We start from the raw sequence: 15,221 nt of genomic DNA on the forward strand, positions 1-15,221 counted from the left end.
TTTAAGGAACCTCCATAATGTTCTCCATAGTGGCTGTATCAATTTACATTCCTACCAACAGTGCAAGAGGGTTCCCTTTTCTCCACAGCGTCTCCAGCATTTGTTGTTTGTAGATTTTCTCATGATGCTCATTCTAACTAGCGTGAGGTGATACCTCGTTGTAGTTTTCATTTGCATTTCTGTAATAATTAGTGATGTTGAGCAGCTCTTCATGTGCTTCTTGGCCATCTATGTCTTCTTTGGAGAAAAGTCTATTTAGGTCTTCTGCCCATTTTTGGATTGGATTCTTTGTTTTTCTTAATATTGAGCTTCATGAGCTGTTCATATATTTTGGAGATTAATCCTTTGTCTGTTGATTCATTGGCAAATATTTTCTCCCATTCTAAGGGCTGTCTTTTCATCTTGTTTGTAGTTTCCTTTGCTTTGCAACAGATTTTAAGTTTCATTAGGTCCCATTTGTTTATGTTTGGTTGTATTTCCATTACTCTAGGACATGGATCAAAAAAGATCTTGCTGTTATTTATGTCAAAGAGTGTTCTTCCTATGTTTTCCTCTAAGAGTTTTATAGTGTCCGGTCTTACATTTAGGTCTGTAATCCATTTTGAGTTAATTTTTGTGTATGGTGTTAGGGAGTGTTCTAATTTCATTCTTTTACATGTAGCTGTCCAGTTTTCCTAGCATCACTTATTGAAGAGACTGTCTTTTCTCCATTGTATATCTTTTCCTCCTTTGTCATAGATTAGTTGACTATAGGTGCATGGGTTTATCTCTGGGCTTTCTATCCTGTTCCATTGATATATGTTTCTGCTTTTTTGTCAGTACCATATTGTCTTGATTACTGTAGCTTTGTAGTATAGTCTGAAGTCAGGGAGTCTGATTCTTCCAGCTCCGTTTTTTTTCCCTCAAGACTGCTTTGGCTCTTCTTGGTCTATTGTGTCTCCATAAATACTTTAAGTTTTTTGTTCTAGTTCTATAAAAAATGCCATTGGTAATTTGATAGGGATTGCATGGAATCTATAGATTGCTTTGTGTAGTATAGTCATTTTCACATTATTGATTCTTCCAATCCAAGAGTATGGTATATCATTCCATCTCTTTGTATCATCTTTAATTTCTTTCATCAGTGTCTTATAGTTTTCTGCATACAGGTCTTTTGTCTCCCTAGGTAGGTTTATTCTTAGGTATTTTACTCTTTTTGTTGCAATTGTAAATGGGAGTGTTTCCTTAATTTCTCTTTCAGATTTTTCACCATTAATGTATAACAATGCAAGACACTTCTCTTCCTTAATTTTGTATCCTGAAACTTTACCAAATTCATTGATTATTTCTATTAGTTTTCTGGTGGCATCTTTAGGATTCTCTATGTATAGTATCATGTCATCTGCAAAGAGTGACAGTTTTACTTCTTCTTTTCCAATTGGTATTTGTTTTATTTCTTTTTCTTCTCTGATTGCTGTGGCTAGGACTTCCAAAACTGTGTTGAATAATAGTGGTGAGAGTGGACATCCTTGTCTTATTCCTGACTTTAGAGGAAATGCTTTCAGATTTTCACCTTTGAGGATGATCTTTGCTGTGGGTTTGTCGTATATGGCCTTTATTATGTAGAGGTAATTTTCCTCTATGCCCACTTTCTGGAGAGTTTTTATCATAAATGGCTGTTGAATTTTGTCAAAAGCTTTTTCTGCATCTATTGAGATAATCATATGTTTTTTCTTCTTCAGTTTGTTAATATGGTGTATCACATTGATTAATTTGTGTATATTGAAGAATCCTTGCATCCCTTGGATAAATCTCACTTGATCATGGTGTATCATCCTTTTAATGTGCTGTTGTATTCTGTTTGCTAGCATTTTGTTGAGGATAATTGCATGTACATTCATCAGTGATATTGGTCTGTAATTTTCTTTTTTTGTAGTATCTTTGTCTGGTTTTGGTATCAGGGTGATGGTGGCTTCATAGAATCAGTTTGGGGGTGTTCCTTCATCTGCAATTTTTGGGACTAGTTTGAGAAGGAGGGGTGTTAGGCCTCCTCTAAATGATAGAATTCACCTGTGAAGCCATCTAGTCCTGGAGTTTTGTTTGTTGGAAGATTTTTAATCACAGGTTCAATTTCATTATTTGTCATTGGTCTATTCATATTTTCTATTTCTTCCTTGTTCAGTCTTAGAAGGTTATACCTTTCTAAGAATTTGTCCATTTATTCCTGGTTGTCCATTTTATTAGCATAGATTTACTTGTAGTAGTCTCTTAGGATGCTTTGTATTTCTGTGGTGTCTGTTGTAACTTCTCGTATTTCCATTTCTAATTTTATTGATTTGAGGCCTCTTCCTGTTTTTCTTGATGAATCTGACTAATGGCTTATCAATTTGGTTTATCTTCTCAAAGAACCAGCTTTTAGTTTTATTGATCTTTGTTATTGTTTTCTTTGTTTCTATTTCATTTATTTCTGCTCTGATCCTTATGATTTCTTTCCTTCTGCTAACTTTGGGTTTTGTTTGTTCTTCTTTCTCTAATTCCTTTAGGTTTAAGTTTAGGTTGTTTATTTGAGATTTTTCTTGTTTCTTGAGGTAGGCTTGCATTGCTATAAACTTCCCTCTTATAACTGCTTTTGCTGCATCCCATAGGTTTTGGATCGTCGTGATTCTGTTTCCAGTTGTCTCTAGGTATTTTTTGATTTCCTCTTTGATTTCTTCAGTGATCTCTTGGTTATTTAGTAACGTATTGATTAGCCTCCATGTGTTTGTGTTTTTTACATTTTTGTTTTTGTTTTTGTTTTTCCTGTAACTGATTTCTAATCTCATAGCGTTGTGGTCAGAAAAAATGCTTGATATGATTTCAATTTTCTTAAATTTACCATGGCTTAATTTGTAACCCAGATGTTTATCCTGGAGAATGTTCCATGCACACTTGAGAAGAAAATGTAATCTGATGTTTTTGGATGGAATGTACTATAAATATCAACTAAATCTGTCAGGTCTATGTGTCATTTAAAGCTTATGTTTCCTTATTAATTTTCTGTTTGGATGATCTGTCCATTGGTGTTAGTGAGGTGTTAAAGTCACCCACTATTATTGTGTTATTGTTGATATCCTCTTTTATAGCTGTTAGCAGTTGCCTTATGTATTGATGTGCTCCTATATTGGGTGCATATATATTTATAATTGTTATATCTTCTTGGATTGCTCCCTTGATGATTATGTAGTGTCCTTCCTTTTCTCTTGTAACATTCTTTACTTTAAATTCTATTTTGTCTGATATGATAATTGCTACTCCTGTCTTCCGTTGATATTTCCATGGAATATCTTTTTCTATCCCCTCACTTTCAGTCTGTATGTGTCCCTAGGTCTGAAGTGGGTCTCTGCTAGAGAGCATATATATGGGTCTTGTTTTTGTATCCATTCAACTAGCCTGTGTCTTTTGGTTGGAGCATTTAATCCATTCACGTTTAAGGTAATTATTGATATGTATGTTCCTATTACCATTTTCTTAATTGTTTTGTGTTTGTTTTTTGTAGGTCCTTTTCTTCTCTTGTTTTTCCCACTTAGAGAAGTTCCTTTAGCATTTGTTGTAGAGCTGGTTTGGTGGTGCTGAATTCTCTTAGTTTTTGCTTGTCTGTAAAGCTTTTGATTTCTGCATCAAATCTGAATGAAATCCCTGCCAGGTAGAGTAATCTTGATTGTAGGTTCTTCCCTTTCATCATTTTAAATATGTCATGCCATTCCCTCTGGCTTGGAGAGTTTCCTCTGAGAAATCAGCTGCTAACCTTATGGGAATTCCCTTGTATGTTAACCTTATGGGAGTTCCCTTGTATGTTGTCATTTTTCCCTTGCTGCTTTCAATATTTTTTCTTTGTCTTTAATTTTTTGCCAATTTGATTACTATGTGTCTCAGCCTGTTTCTCCTTGGGTTTATCCTGTATGGGACTCTGTGCACTTCCTGAACTTGGGTGCCTATTTCCTTCCCATATTAGGGAAGTTTTCGACTATAATCTCTTCAAATATTTTCTCAGTTCCTTCTCTCTCTCTTCTCCTCTGGGACCCCTATAATGCAAATGTTGTTGCATTTTATATTGTCCCAGAAGTCTCTTAGGCTGTCTTCATTTCTTTTCGTTCTTTTTTCTTTATTCTGTCCCACAGCAGTGAATTCCACCATTCTCTCTTCCAGGTCAATTATCCGTTCTTCTGCCTCAGTTATCCTGCTATTGATTCCTTCTAGTGTATTTTTCATTTCAGTTATTGCATTTGTCATCTCTGCTTGTTCTTTAATTCTTCTAGTTCTTTGTTAAACATTTCTTGCATGTTCTCTATCTTTGCCTCCATTCTTTTTCCACAGTCCTGGATCATCTTCTCTTTCATTATTCTGAATTCTTTTTCTGGAAGGTTGCCTATCTCCACTTCATTGAGTTGTTTTTCTGGGGTTTTATATTGTTCCTTCATCTGGTACATAGTCCTCTGCCTTTTCATTTTGTCTATCTTTCTATGAATGTGGTTTTTGTTCCACAGGCTGCAGGACTGTGTTCTTTTTGCTTCCACTGTCTGTTCTCTGGTGGATGAGGCTATCTAAGAGGCTTGTGCAAGTTTCCTGATGGAAGGGACTGGTGGTGGGTAGAACTGGCTGTTGCTCTGGTAGGCAGAGCTCAGTAAAACGTTATTCTACTTGTCTGCTGATGGGTGGGGCTGGGTTCCCTCTCTGTCGGTTGTTTGGCCTGAGGCGACCCAACACTGGAGCCTACCCGGACTCTTTGTTCGGGCTAATGGCGGACTCTGTGAAGGCTCACACCAAGGAGTATTTCCCAGAAATTCTGCTGCCAGTGTCCTTGTCCTCACGGTGAGACACAGCCACCCTCTGCCTCTGCAGGAGACCCTCCAACACCAGCAGGCAGGTCTGGTTCTGTCTCCCATGGGGTCACTGCTCCCTCGTTTGGGTCCCAACACACACACCACCCTGTGTGTGCCCTCCAAGAGTGGAGTCTCTCTTTCCCCCAGTCCTGTCGAAGTCCTGCAATCAAATCCCGCTAGCCTTCAAAGTCTGATTCTCTAAGAAGTCCTCCTCCTCTTGCCAGACCCCCAGGTTGGGAAGCCTTACATGGGGCTCAGAACCTCCACTCCAGTGGGTGGACTTCTGTGGTATAAATGTTCTCTGGTTTGTTAGTCACCCATCCAGCAACTATGGGATTTGATTTTATTGTGATTGTGCCCCTCCTACCATCTCACTGGGGCTTCTCCTTTGTCTTTGGATGTGGGGTATCTTTTTTGGTGAGTTCCAGTGTCTTCCTGTTGATGATTGTTCCCTTCTACCCATTTTTTAATTGGAAATATCATTGATCGTTGAATTCATGGAACTCAGAAAAATTGTAATTAGGTTGAGGTTTTATATTATTTTATATATTACCTGTAAAGTGATCATTTAATTAGTATTTACTTTTTAGCCATGCTGCATGTGGGATCTTAGTTCCCCGACCAGGAATCAAACCTGCACCCCCTGTATTGGAAGCACAGAGTCTTAACCACTGGACCACCAGGGAAGTTCCTTAATTAGTATTTTTAAATTTAAAAGTTGCACAGTTAGATTTTGCATTTAATACAACTGACTGTACTGCATCATTATTCCCTAAGCATATTGTTTGTTGTTATGTCTCTGTAGATGGAAATTTTTTTTTTACCTTTCTCTTCTTACAGAACTTCTATTAATTCTCTAAGACTCATCTGAAATATCACTTTCTCCTTGAAACCTTCCCTGATCTTCTAGACAGAATGAATCATTCCCTTTTCTTTTTCTAAAATTCCTTGCTTGTATATCTGCTGCTTCACTTATTATGTTATGACTTATAAGCAACTCATATTATTCTATCATTGTAGTTGGTATATTAGTATGTACTTCGTGGCTATACCTTATTCATTTGTGCCCTCACTGAGCTTAACACAGTACTAATAGTGGATACTCAGATGTGTTGATTCTAATTAATCTTGCAGAATTATTATAAAGTTTAAATGAAATAATTTGTATCAATTGCCTTATACAGTGCCTGATGCTGGTACTCAATAAAGTTTCCCTCTTTTTTCCTCTTTACCCTTGTTTTACTTTTTCCTCTTGCCTCATTTTTCTCGACTCCCTGTATATTCTGTCCATGACAACAGAATAGAGATTTTTTTCTTTCATTGCTCACATCTCTCTTCTTCAGGGTACTAACACTCACTGTTTGCATCTCTCATTTGTTTATGTATTTATTTTAGGTCACTGGCCCTGTTAAAATTAGAGATTCCCTTAAGGCAGCAGACAGAGGTAATATGACATCTCCACCACTCCTGGATGCCAACCCCATGGAGAACCCAGCACTGTTAAATGACATCAAGATTGAGCCCCCAGAAGAACTTCTGGCTAATGATTTCAACCTGCCCCAGGTGGAACCAGTTGACCTCTCCTTTCACAAGCCAAAGTCTCCTCTTCAGCCTGCCAGTATGCTGCAAGCTCCAATACGTCCTCCCAAGCCACAGTCTGCTTCCCAGACTCTTGTAGTATCCACTTCAACATCAGACACAGGCACTTCAGCAAACATCCCTACTGTTCTGACTCCAGGCTCTATCCTGGCCTCCTCTCAGGGCACTGGTGGTCAGCAGATCTTACATGTGATTCACACCATCCCCTCAGTCAATCTGCCAAATAAGATGGGTAGCCTGAAGGCCATCCCAGTGATGGTGCAATCGCTGCCCATGGTGTATACTACTTTGCCTGCAGACGGGAGCCCTGCAGCCATTACAGTCCCACTCATTGGAGGAGATGGCAAAAATGCTGGATCAGGTGAGCATCAATCTGCCCCTTTGATGGACCTTACCTTCCTTCATCTATTCCCTTTTTGAATACCCTATCTCCTATTTCGTTTCCAATTATTCTTGCATGCAGCTTTAAGAGAAATTTTTCATAAATACTGTTTTTATCATGTCTCTTCAATGCTTACAAATGTACAAAGAATCTTTTTCATTTAGCCCATGTTTCTCAAACTGGAGTATACATATCTTTGCGTGAAACACTATATATCTTCCTGGAACCTCTCTATTATTTGACAGTAAGTAATTTAAAACATTTTATATTTTTAAAGTATGGTTTTATTAAAGAGAAAAATATAATATTTGAATAATATTTTAAAACATGACCTTCAAAAATAGTTTTAAGCTACTAAAGCAACTACACTGGGACTTTCCAGGAGGATGTGTTTAGTTTTCTATGCCATTAGGAATGCTTTGGTAGAAAAGTTGAGAATGTTTCTAGCCCTATATACATAGCCAGCCTTATCTCTCAGCCTCTCCCAGCACTGTACCTTTTCTCTTCCCTACAGGTAAAATAGTTTTCTTTGAAATTTTGCCATCTTGCCTGTGTTCCACCTCATCTGGCATCTATCACATTCCATGTTACTTTTTTACATGCCTGTATCACAAATTTATGGGCATTCTTCCCAATTGAATTGTAAATTTCTCGAGGACAAGACTCCATCTTATTTTTCTTTGTGCATCTCCAGAGAGCACAGTGGTAGATAGTAGTTGTCTTGTAACAAATAATGTGATGAACAAACTTGAAATTGTTTCCAGGAGAGAGTTCATATGCTGTAATCTTACTTTTTACTTATTTTTAAAAGACGTTCAGAATTCAGAAAGCTATGTTTATCTCCCTTTCACCACTATCCCCCAGCTACCCAGTTCCCCTCCTAGAGACATATCTAGTTTGTAATGGAGAATGATGGAAGAAAATTATATGGCTTCTTGAAGTGGTTCAAGATATTTATCTTCACAGCATCTGTAGAATTACAAGCAGTTTTGGATGTGCAACTTTAGCAAGGATGTTGGGAAATTGGAGTATAATCAGAGGAGAAAGATTAAGATGGTAAGAGGACTAAAACCCATGTCAGAAAGGAGATGATAAATGTTTAGCATGAATTAAAAATACCAAAGGGGAGATATGCGGGTGGAAATGACTAGGAACCAGATTTCAGCTCAGTGTAAAAAAAAACTTCCTAAGAGTTTTCTACCTTTGAAATTCAATGCCATGCCTTGTGATCTTTCCCTCACTAAATGTAGGAGAATGACATACTAAGCATCAAGTTGCTGAGACTGCGCCGGGTTCTTTTGAATAAAAATGCCGTTATCGATTAGTGGTTAATTGTGGTAATTATAAGTATTCATAACAATCTTGTTTTTGAGATCCCCTGAGGGGGTTATTTAAAATACAATTATCAATTTTAATATAGGGAGAGAGCCAAACAAAACAGAAAATGGGAAAATAAAATTCTTTGTGTGAGAATTTGCTGATATCAAGGCAGTGGTAACACCAAGGGATGGTTTGATGGGCTTTGAATTCCCCCCCCCCCACCATAATATCCATCAGTCCATCAGAACCATTTTAAATAAACGGAATAAATTTTAAAGTGTTCAATGTAGTTTCAAGCTAAGACCATTAGCACAGTGGTCTCCAAATGGTATGTTTACACCTTGGTGGGGGACAAAGGGGGTATTGCACAAAGTATTTGGAGCACAAAAAGAAAGCATCAAAACTTCTATTTGTATTGTCTCACCCTTTACATGTTATTTTGTTTATTTTTTATATTGCACACAACATTTTAGGATGCTAGTACATTTATATCATAAACACACACATATGCATGCAGAGACACAGACACAGCTATATGCTTAAAACGTTTTAGTGAATGATACACAATGTATGGAGGTGACTGCGCTAGACAAATACTCCCCATCCCCAACTTTATTGCCACCCTTAAGTTTCTTCTATATAGAAACTTTGAAGCTTTCACTAGATCTAGGAGATGTCTGACCATCTGACTGAGTTTTGTTAGGCGTCAGAAACACCATTGGTTGACAATAAATATTTAAGGGCTTCTGCCAACATAGGTGGAAGGGGAGGACGTTAACATGTATCAAGTACCTACTAGACATTCATTATGTGTCTCATCTCATTCTGTGTTTCCATTAAGGAACACAAAAGGCAAAGGGGATGTTCTCATCTCTAGCATGAGCCTAGGCATTGATCTGAGGACAGCCAGCGAACTATTTAGAGTTTGATTCAACAAATACGAATTGAACCTGACTTTTCAACAGACACTGTCTTTGGTCCTCGAGATAGGGAGTTGAATCATACCCAGACCTTATCCTAGAGAAACCCACTATCTTATCTTACTCACTATCCTAGAGAAGCTCATTCTAGTGAGAGTGCTCCACACTACCCTTCCCTCAAAGGAATTTCTTTATCCTGCTCTGCTAAAATTTTAAATGCTCTTCTCATCCTTCCATATAAATGTACTTCTTCCATCTTTGCTTTTTCTTTATTTCTCTACCTTGCTGATACTTTTCATTGTGGGCCAAACTGGGAATCCTGAAAATGATTAGAGGCTCATATATTTGTAGCCCACACTGCTCCTTTTCTTTGCTTTTAGTTAAAGTTGACCCCACCTCCATGTCTCCACTGGAGATCCCAAGTGACAGTGAGGAGAGTACAATTGAGAGTGGATCCTCAGCCTTACAGGGTTTTCAGGTACAAGAGTAAGTACTTTTATCTTTACTTCAAGTCTGTCTCTGTGTGTGTGTCTGTGGTAAAAGTGGAACAAATTCTCAGACACAATAGTAAGAATTTGAGGACAACAAAATATAGGTAAACTGCCTTTTCAGTGAAGGTATGAGCTTGTATGCACACATGTGCATGGACATGGATGTTATGACACAGTAATGTTTTAATTTTAGATCATCAGTTTTTACCCTTGGAAAATTTACAAATTTCCTATAAAGTACAGTTGCATTCTCTTTCTCTCTGTAAGTTTAAAGCAACCTTATCATTGGTTTGTGTTTTAGCAACCATGTTGGATGAAAAATACATTTCTTTAAACCTAAGAATGAAGCTTATTAGAGTGAAATGCTCATACTGCTTGGGAACAGAAACCACCCAAAGAAACATTACCACCTTGTGGGACCTGCATTTACTGAGCAGAATGGCTTAGTTGAGGGAATTGCTTGAGCTATTTCAATTACTGGGGGGGATGGTATTAAATTTGCATAAATTAAATGCATGTATCCGGTGATCCCATTATATGTAAGTCCATTTATTTAGCCTCCACTTTAAAATCACTATTTGGCCTTATCTCTCTTTCTTTGCTCAGACCAGCAGCAATGAGCCAAATACAGGGAGAAGAGTCCCTTGACTTGAAGAGAAGACGGATTCACCAGTGTGACTTTGCGGGATGCAGCAAAGTGTACACCAAAAGCTCTCACCTGAAAGCCCACCGAAGAATCCATACAGGTCTGCCCACTTCCACCCTACCCCCAACACACACACACACACATACACACACACAGTCTCTGAGTGACAGGAAGAGAAGAAAGTCTTGAAACAAAGGTTGATCTATTTATACTCATCGGCACAGGTTCCATTCATGGCTTTTACCCCTATGTCTTGTTTCTACTCTATGGTATCTTTCATGAAACCAGCCTAAGAAAACACTAAACCTGGTGTCTTCTGAATAGTTATCATTCCCATTGAGCACCTGTAGGTCTTCCTGATTGGGAAGTCATAACATTTATAAAAAGATTAAGGCAGATAAGACTCCCTCCCTTGCTACCAGAGCCCCACAAGTTTTATTGAGTATTGAAAAGTACAGTGAAATTAAAGCAGGCTTTTGGAGCTCAGCATCATTTACCAACCTATAACATATCTTTGTTCTCATTAGAAATGAAAGGTGGACATTAGAAAGAATAAGTAAAGCAGACCTGGGGGCTGAGGGCGGGGGTTGGGGGAGTGAGCAAATTGCCCCATCTGAAGGAGAACTATCACTCAACTCCAAATAAGTATTACCAAATCTCCCAAATTAAAAAGAATCATGATTTTTATGTGAAACATCCTAGATTTTGAATGTTGGCATGTAATTAAGCAAATTTTATAACACCACAGATTCAAAGAAACCTGCCTATGGGCCAGAAATAGCTTTTCAGTCATCAGTTTGTACCCTCTCCTTGAAGACTCCTCATCCCCATTCATCTCCAGCTCAGAAGTGAGATTTGGACACCCTGGACTAGGAAGGGGAACTCTTTTCTTGTAAACATATACTGTATTAGAGTTTGTATAGAACCCAGCCTTGGTATGCAACCTGGGTATACTTTTTTTCTATTACTGGTATTCCACAGGTTCTTTGGAACTAAGAGAGCTGAAGAAATGCCTGCTTTATTGCACTCTAAAGATTGGGGTTCATTGCGAGGGGTTCCAGAGAGTGATATCCTTGTCTCTGGTAGATATTCTCAGCAGAGAGCCATGAGGCTCTAGATTATCTGGATACCACCTCTAGTATGCAATGCAGCCCTTCATCTCTTTTGAGCTTACAATCATGCAAAGCAGAAAGTACAGATACAACAATTTCCATTTAACATACAGTTAAGCCCCAGTTTTTAATAACAGCATCACCCATTCACATAACGACTGATTCTTAACATTCTCTGTGCCCCCAGTTATGTGTTTCTAAACTTCTATTATTTCTCTCTTCAAATAGCTCATTTATTGAGGATGTAAACATAATAGCCAAGAGCATACACTGTGAAACTACATTGCCTGAATTTGACATCCCAGTCTATCACTCATTAGCTGAAAGTTACTTCACCTTTCTTTGCCTCAGTTTCCTTATCTGGGAATATTAATAGTTCAAACACTTAGAATACTGTCTGACATATAGTAAACTCTCAATAAATGTGAGCTATTATTTGTATCCTTTCAATTCCAGTCTCACTTCCACACAGTTAGGCTTTCTGTCTTAATTTATACTTTTTCTCCTACAACTTTATAGTTGAAAATTAAAATTGTTCATATTTAAGATATAAAAATGGGTGATTTGATATGTATACATTCTGAAATATTCACCACAAACAAACTGATTAACCCGTCCATCACCTCACAAAGTTACCTTGTGTGTATGTGTGTGTTTCTCGTGAGAACACCTAAGATATATACTCTTAGTAAATTTCAAGTATACAATATTGTTAACTACAGTCACATTGTTGTACATTAGATTTCTAGGACTTATTTATCTTGCAGAACTGAAATTTGTACCCCAGACCAACATTTCCCCATATCCCCACCTCAAACCCTGGTTAGCAAGATTCTATACTCTGTTTCAATGAGTTTGACATTTTAAAAAAAATTATAGTTGATTTACAATACATATTAAGTTCTGGTGTACAACATACTGATCCAATATTTCTTATAGATTATACTCCACTTAAAGTTATTATAAAATATTAACTATATTCACTGTCAAAAAAATAAAATATGTATATATATATATATATATATATATGTATATGATTTTACACTTTATTTGACATACTGTTTGAAGATATTTTCTCCCATTCAGTAGGTTGCCTTTTCATTTTGTAGATGGTTTCCTTGGCTGTGCAAAAGCTGCTAAGTTTAATTAGGTCCCATCGATTTATTTTTGTTTTGTTTCCTTTGCCTGCGGAGACAGATCCAAAAAAAGTATTGCTACAAATTATGTCAAAGAGTGTCCCCCTTATGCTTTCTTCTAGACGTTTTATGGTTTATGGTATTAAATTTAGGTCTTTAATATATTTTGATTTTATTTTTATATGGTGTTAGAAAATGCTTTATTTCATTCTTATATATGTAGCTGTCCAGTTTTCCCAGCACCACTTACTGAAGAGACTGTCTTTTCCTCATTGTACATTTTTGTGCCCTTTGTCATGGATTAATTGACTATATGTATATGGGTTAATTTCTGGGCTCTCTGTTCTGTTCCACTGATCTATGTGTCTGTTTTTGTGCCAGTACCAATCTGTTTGGATTACTGTAGCTTTGTAGTACAGTCTAAAGTCAGGTAGCATGACAATTTCAGTTTCGTTCTTTTTTTTTTTTTTTGATGATTGCTTTTGCTATTCAGGGTCTTTTGTTGTTCCATATAAATTTTAGGATTACTAGTTCTAGATCGGTGAAAAATGTCATGGGTATTTGGATAGGGATTGCATTAAATCTGTAGATTGCTTTGGGTGGTATGAATATTTTAACAATATTAATTCTTCAAATCCAAGAACATGGAATATATTTCCATTTTGTGTATTATTTTCAAATTTCTTTATCAATGTTTTATAGTTTTAGAGTATAGGTCTTTCATCTCCTTGATTAAGTTTATTCCTAGGTATTTTATTCTTTTTGATGTGATTGTAAATGGGATGGTTTCCTTAATTTATATTTCTTCTAGTTCATTATTAGTGTATAGAAAATCTAAAGATTTCTGTATATTAATCTTGTATCCTGTAACTTTACTGAAATCATTTATCAGTTCTAATAGCTTTTTGGTATACACCTCAGGTTTTCTATGTCATCTGCAAATAGTGACAGTTTTACTTCCTCCCTTCCAATTTGGATGCCTTTTACTTCTTTTTCTTGTTTAACTTCTCTAACATGAATTTCCAATACTATGTTGATCAAAAATGGCAATAATGGGCATGCTAATCTTGTTCTTTGTATTAGAGCAGAAGTCCCAACCCCCGGGCCACTGACTGGTACTGGTCTGTGGCCTGTTAGGAACCAAGCTGCACAACAGGAGGCAAGCAGTGGGCAAGCAAGTGAAGCTTCATCTGTATTTACAGTTGCTCCCCATCACTAGCATTACTGCCTGAGCTCCTTCTCCTGGCATATCAGTGGTGGCCTTAGGGTCTCATAGGAGCACGAAACCTACTGTGAACTGTGCATACGAGGGATCTAGGTTGCACACTCCTTATGATAATCTATGCCTGGTTATCTGAGATGGAGCTGAGGCAATGATGCTAGGGAGCTCGGGAGTGGCTTCAAATACAGATTATCATTAGCAGAATGGTTTGACTGCACAGAGACCATAATAAATCAATTGCTTGCAGACTCATATCAAAACCCTATCAATGAGTGGCAAGTGTAAACAAACTCAGGGCTCCTACTGATTCTGCGTTATGGTGAGTTGTGTAATTATTTCATTATATATTACAATGTTATAATAATAGAAATAAAGTGCACAATAAATGTAATGCACTTGAATCATCCCAAAAACATCTGCACCACCCCAGTCCATGGAAAAACTGTCTTCTATGAAACTGCCCTGGTGCCCAAAAGGTTGGGGACCACTGTATTAGAGAAAAAGCTTTCATCTTTTCATCATTGAGTATGATGTTAACTGTAGGCTTGCCTTTATTATGGTGAGGTATATTCCCTCTATGCTCACTTTTTGAGAGTTTTTATTATAAATAGATGCTGATTTTGTCAAGTGCTTCTTCAGTGCTTATTCAGATGATCTCATGATTTTTATTCTTCTTTTTGTTAATTGGTTTTGATTGATTTGCACATATTGAACCATTCTTGCAACCCTGGAATAAGTCCCACTTCATCATACATCCTTTTTATGTGCTGTTGGATTCGGTTTGCTAATATTTTGTTCAGGAGTTTTACATCTATATTCATCAGAGATATTGGTGCATAATTTTCATTTTATAGTTTCTTTTTCTGGTTTTGATATCAGGGTAGTGGTGGCCTCGTATAATGAATTTGGGAATATTCCATCCTCTAAAAAATCTTTGTATGGTTTCAGAAGAATAGGTATTAACTCTATTTTTTTTTAATTTATTTTACTTATTTTATTTTTGGCTGCATTGGGTCTTCAGTAATTGCGTGCAGGTTTTCTCTAGTTGCAGCGAGCAGGGGCTACTCTTCATTGTGGTGCATGGGCTTCTCACAGCAGTGGCTTCTCTTGTTGCAGAGTATGGGCTCTAGGCACATGGGCTTCAGTAGCTGCAACACATGGGCTTAGGAGTGGTGGCTCGTGGGCTCTAGAGTGCAGGGTGAGTAGTTGTGGTGCATGGGATTAGTTGCTCTGTGGCATGTGGGATCTTCCCGCACCAGGGTTCGAACCCATGTCCCCTACATTGGCAGGCAGATTCTTAACCACTGTACTGCCAGAGAAACTCTAACTCTTCTTTAAATGTTTGGTAGAATTTCCCTTTGAATCCAACAGACGATGAAGTTTTGTTTGCTGGGAATTTTTTTTTGTTTGTATTTTAGGTAACAAATTTAATTTCACTACGAGTGATCAGTCTGACTAGGTTCTGTATTGCTTTCTACTTCAGGTTTGGAAGGTTGTATGTTCCTACAAATTTGTCAATTTCTTCTACATTTTCCATTTTGTTGACATATAACTG

General features: G+C 37.3%; 1 protein-coding gene across 1 annotated transcript in view; it reads left to right on the forward strand.

Annotated features, from left to right (window-relative positions):
• Nucleotides 1–15,221, forward strand: part of KLF8 (KLF transcription factor 8) — a gene marked incomplete at both ends in the record, with an annotated part of 80,871 nt that overhangs the window by 14,143 nt on the left and 51,507 nt on the right. The window contains 3 exon segments of the mRNA XM_079728008.1: nt 6,234–6,798; nt 9,440–9,545; nt 10,157–10,296. Of these exon segments, the coding sequence (XP_079584134.1) occupies nt 6,234–6,798; nt 9,440–9,545; nt 10,157–10,296 (811 nt within the window).

Source organism: Hyperoodon ampullatus (genome assembly GCF_949752795.1).
Source record: "Hyperoodon ampullatus genome assembly, chromosome: X".
Taxonomy (NCBI): domain Eukaryota; kingdom Metazoa; phylum Chordata; class Mammalia; order Artiodactyla; family Ziphiidae; genus Hyperoodon; species Hyperoodon ampullatus.